The sequence below is a fragment of the Crocuta crocuta genome, unplaced genomic scaffold (assembly GCF_008692635.1).
Source record: "Crocuta crocuta isolate KB4526 unplaced genomic scaffold, BGI_CrCroc_1.0 scaffold290, whole genome shotgun sequence".
NCBI classification, from domain to species: Eukaryota; Metazoa; Chordata; class Mammalia; order Carnivora; family Hyaenidae; genus Crocuta; species Crocuta crocuta.
In genome coordinates, this window is record NW_027527429.1 from 8,464,596 (window position 1) to 8,469,786 (window position 5,191).

The following is a 5,191-nucleotide window of genomic DNA, read 5'->3' on the forward strand; positions in this document are numbered from 1 at the left end:
GCCCCTGCCCGGCGCCCTCCCCTCCCCGCTACTCCCAAGTCAGAGTCAGAAGTCAAAGATCTTTATTGTTCTACAGACACTTCTGAAAAGGGATCTAATTGAGAAAACATACAAAGCATTTAAGAGTTTCATCTCCAGAGAGCACCTAAGTCTGGCTGGAGGCGTCGAAGCCTCCTCTTCAAGGCTCAGGGCTGAGAACGGTTAGCATATTGAATGATCAGTAAAAACATGCAAAAGTGAGAAGGAAAAGGAAAAAAGGCTGCATTCCTCCAAAGCCAAGGGGTACGGAATTTCAGAACGAGGAGGAGGCAGGGTGTACAAGTACCAGGTGGCTCTCCCTTTCCCCCACAGTATCTTCTAAAACAGCTCCAAGCTTGGAGAAAGCAACGAGCCCACCCCCTCGCCTCTGCTCTGCGCTCAGCCCCGCGAGGCTGCCCGCCTTGCTCTGTCCCCTTCCTTGTGGCCACGGCTGCAGGACCCCACTTGTGCTCCCGGGGGGCCAGGGCTAGGGGCCCTGGCTCCTCCCTTCTTTGGTTCCACTCGGAGAACGATTGTGCTTGACAGACTCATCCCCACCCCTCGCTCCAGGCTTCCACTGGTGGGGGAAGGCACTGACAGGAGCCCTGGTGAGGGCCCAGGACGCCATCTTCCCTTGTGCTCTGGGAGGGTCCATCCCTGGGCCCATTTCCCTACCCTCAGCCCAGATCCAGGCATCTGGACACGGGAGGAAGTGTGCTGTCCAAGGAACAAACCTCTTGGGACTTTCCCAACTGTGCAGATATTTCTGAACCCCACACCACACCCCGCCCTGGCCCCTTGCCCAGCACCCCCACGTGCCTGGCCCCCCATCCAGCCCGTCCCCTGGGCTGCAAGTGCAGCTGTGGGCTGGCCCCAGCGGACCTGACTTCAGGACGGTGGTCCCAGAGACCACCTTGTGGCGCCCTCCTGCCCCCCAGACCTGGGAGCTCAGAAGAGGTGGGGCCTCGAGAGGTCACGGCTCTGGTACAGGGAGGTGGGCAGGGCTGGAAAGGAACCAGAAGACACGTCACATCTATGGAAAGGTCCAAAGTACAAGCGAAGCGAGGGGAAGGAGGAGGAGGGCCAGAGTGGCCAGAAGGGAAGAAAAGGAAGAGGGCAGGGGCGGGGCCTGGAGGGGGCGGCCCTCACACCACCCCGCAGATGAGGGTCTCCACCACGAAGGTGTTCTCGAAGTGGCGGATGGCGTTGCAGTTGCTGGCCCCTCGCTTGTTGATCCCTGGGAGGGAACAGAGAAATCGCAGTGAGGACTGTGTCCTGGCCCCGTGCTGGCCGGGCTGCAAAGGCAATCAGCCTGGGAGCCTGAGTGGCACCGTAGGACCTCGGGACCTCGGGGTGGGGGCGAGGCAGCCCAGGAAATGACACCCAGACTCACTGAGAGACAGTGCACTGAAGGGGTGAGAGCCCAGCTCTCCCACCTTCCCTGCTGTGTGACTTCAGGGGTGTTACTGAACCTCTCTGTGCCTCAGTTTCCTCCTCTTTCGAAGGGACAGCGAGAATAATGACGGTGGTGATGAAAACTCACGCGGTCTCAGAAGGACGTAAAGAGTGTAAACCAGGGCCTGGCACATAGGAAGTGCTCAGTCACCATTAGCTGTTAGTTCCCTGAACTGCGGCTACCGTCTGAGCTCTGTGAAAGCTGCTCCCCAGCCGCGGGGCCAGGTGCTGCCAGGTGACGGCCCTGGTTTAGAGCTCAGGGCAGGGGCCCACACGGGGGGAGCTGGCCACTCACGCCTCCGCGTAGCCCGGCGCCGCAGCCGGTAGGTGTCCTTCCCGCTGCATAGGTGGTAGATGAAGGAGCCCAGGGACTCCTTGTCGCTGACGTGCTCGGTGACCACCATCTCCTCCTGGATGATGTATGTCTGCGGGAGGTAGGTCCCTCTCTGCAAAGGGAGAAGCCGCAGCGCTGGCTCAGTACCCCAGGGCGATCCTGCTTCAGGCTCCACAGCACCCAGGGCTCTCCTCGCTCGGGCCCCACTTACCCACCACCCACTCCCCGCCCCTCCGTGCTGCTCGCTCCAGCGGAGTCCTGTCCGCACACACCCGCCTCCCCACCCAGGGGCCCCGTGGTTCGCCCTTCTGACGTCTCCAGGCACGTTCTGTTTGTGCCAAGCGCTTGTGCCCTCCTTGCCGCACGCATGGGGGGTCTGGTCTCCCTGGGGAGTGGTGGTGGGGGCGGCGACCCCACCTGCTCCCTGCACTGCTGGCGCGGGGCATGGCCTAGGGGGCCGCGAAGCTGGAGAGGGAGGCGGAAGCATGGTGGGGTGAAGAAGAGGAGAGGCGTGGACTCTGGGTGGGGGAGAGGAAAGATGGAGGAGGAGGGGACCAATCCGGGGTGCTGGGCCCCCTGACCCCCACTGCAGGAAGCTCCCTTGCCCCAGGCCTGGCCTCCACGAGGGAGCGGGGCGAGACGCCAGCGACGCCGCTGCTCACCTTCACGTTCATGAGGAGCTCCCAGAAGTTTCGGGGGGGCAGCACGATGGTGGTGTTGAGCTCGATAACATAGCACTTGTCCAGGGAGATGTCATGGTAGGCAGTGAGCCCCTGAGCAGGAGGAGGGTGTGTCAGGCTCTGCAGTCGAGGGCCTGGCCGGGCGCCCCCTTTCCCGGCTCCTCTCCTAGGCTGCGTTTGCGGGGGCTCCCACGCACTACGTGAAAAACGCCAACCGTCCAGGGCCTCGGCTGCTACAAGGGTCCTTCCCACGGGGTCACAGAGTTGAGGTTTGGGGAAGACAATAATGTTCCAATCGTGCATTTCATCAGACCCCTGAGGTACCGGGATCCCTGTGGACAGTCTGGACCCTCAGCAGGAGATGCTCTGTCCCCGGCTCTCTGTGGGTTTCAGCGACAAGATAAGATGGTCCAGGAAGCAGAGAGAAGGGATCATACCGGACAACCCCTAGGAAGCTCGGGGAAGCAAGTGTGGGGGACAGGGAGCTGGAGAGCCTGTGGTTCACTGGCCTCAGAACGGTCACTGGCAACAGAAGTGCAAAGGATCGTTTACCTCTGGGGAGGGGGTACTGACTGGGTTACTGACTGGGGTGGGGGGACGGTACCAGGGAACCTTCCGGAATGCTAGCAAAATTTCCAGACCTTGATCTGGGCGGCACTACACATAGGCCTTTGCAAAAATCCACTAAGCTGTACACTTAATGCACCTGATGGTAGGCGTGCTATACCTCCATGGAACCTCAACACAAAGTACCCAACTGAATGGAGCACTGGCCTCGCCCGTGACAGCCAGCGTCTGCACTAGTTCACGTTCAGTGATAAACACTAACCTATACAACGACAGCCACGTCTTTAAAATCTGACAACCCTAACCCGCAGACGTACTTGCCATCACACGGTACATACTCAAAGGAGGTACTATGGACTCTGGTATTTTCCTTTCGCTCCTGCTCTCCTTTCTCATGACCCTTGGTGGAAGGGGGGGCTCTGGGTCCTCAGGACACCCTTCGACCACTCCTGCCCCAGCCCCGGCCGGCCTCACCCGCTGGAAGTCATGAATGATGTCCGCAGGGTCGCCGCCGCCAAACTGGGGCACGGGCACATTGATGCGCTCATAGTTCTCTTCGAGGTAGATCTTCACATCTTCCTCCAGCTCCATGCGAGTGTGGGCCTGCGAGGACAGGGAGTCCTCGTAGAGCACGCCGCAGTGGAAGAAGTTGTCCCGGGCCAGCTGGGCAAGGGGGGGAGGGGACAGACAGACAAGTCATACAGCGCCCTCGGCATAGCCACGCCTACCCCACCGCGCCCCCTAAGGCCTGGGCAAGCAGGACGTGTGGGACTACGAGACCCATTTCACAGATGGAGAAACTTAGGAACACGAGGCGTCACGGAGCGTGGAGCGGGATCTGCCAGGTCCCAAGTGGATAACCTCTTTGGCCCTCAGTTTCCCCATCTGTGAAACGAGGTGAACCATCAGGCCTCTTCGGGCCTCTGGGTCCAGGAGTCTGTGGCTGAAATGGGATGGATTGGGAGGGGTAGGCCCCAGCCACCATGTGCCCTCCACAGAGGGACAGACACCCAACCAAGGGCCTGGAGCGGCTGGGAGGGCCCTCAGGGGCAAACATAGGAGCCCCAGATTGAACAGGCTGGGTGCCCAGGAGAGGCCTAACCGCTCCATCAGCAAGGCCAGGGGCGCTGTGTGACCTGAGGCCCAGTGACTGCGCGGGCGCGCCCATATGCCCACGTGCACTTCTCCAGGCTCCTCCGGGTCTGTGTGCAGACTCCTGGCCTATCACGGGCAGAATTCCCCTTTCTGTTTCAGTGTATGCTCTCCCAGAGCGTGAATCATCGCTCATGAATCATACTGTCCGGGGCACGGACTCCGAGGCCGTTCTGAGGTTCCCCTGTTCCCCAGCAGTGGGGTGGGGTGAGAAGCCCAGGAGGGACAAGCTGGGGCTGGGAACAGAGGGGACCAGGAGTCAGGAAGGGCCCTAAGGGCCACAGCAAAGGGCCGAGAAGAGGGCTCCCACAGGAAAGGGAGAACCGGGGACACGTGGGGAGCTGGCCATGGAAGGGAGGAGGCGGTGGGGGGGGGGGGGCCAAAAAAAAAAAAAAAAAAGAAAGTCAGCAGGTGTGTGGGAGCTGAGGTTTCTAGGGGAAAGTCACATGGAATACAGAAACTCTTCAGTAATTTCCATCATGGAAAAACCAAGTAACAGAGTTAAAAGCCAATGCTTGAGGGTGTGAGGTCACTTGGGTCATAAACGACCTCTTTGTCACTCTGAGATTCCCTGTTCGGTGCACTTAACGGTTATTCTTTTGATCTTTAATTTAACTCCCTTGGTGGCACTGTCTCCCTCCCCAGATCGGGGCTGAACACAGGTCACCGTGACCATGACCCGTCCTCGAGCTCAGCTCCGTGCCCTCACTTGGCTGTGTGAGTAGATAACAGGCTGCCATCACAGGCGGAGGCCACCCCTTGCAGGAAGTGGGGGTGAATCGGTCCATTAACCAGCTCTCTGCCTTCCTTGTTTTGTCACCCAAACAAACGTCCAAGGTCCAAGGAATGGAACTTCTTAAGGGCACAGGGCCCAGCCCTAGGGGGATCGCAGAGTTCCGATTTCTGCTGGATCTGAGTTTCCCGGGATAACACTGCTGGGTGATACTTGGGAAGGGGCGATGGATTCCAATCCCAGCTCTCCCAC

The 5,191-nt window shown here is 59.9% G+C and overlaps 1 protein-coding gene across 1 annotated transcript in view; it reads right to left on the bottom strand.

Annotated features, from left to right (window-relative positions):
• Positions 1 to 45: 45 nt before the first annotated feature.
• ITM2C (integral membrane protein 2C) overlaps positions 46 to 5,191 on the bottom strand; it is a 13,652-nt gene continuing 8,506 nt past the window's right edge. The window contains exons 3-6 of the mRNA XM_077758138.1: positions 3,529 to 3,717; positions 2,470 to 2,580; positions 1,769 to 1,919; positions 46 to 1,255 (exon numbers count right to left, since the gene is read on the bottom strand). Coding sequence (XP_077614264.1) covers positions 1,164 to 1,255; positions 1,769 to 1,919; positions 2,470 to 2,580; positions 3,529 to 3,717 — 543 coding nt within the window. The 3' untranslated portion in view covers positions 46 to 1,163. The remainder of the gene's footprint in view (positions 1,256 to 1,768; positions 1,920 to 2,469; positions 2,581 to 3,528; positions 3,718 to 5,191) is intronic.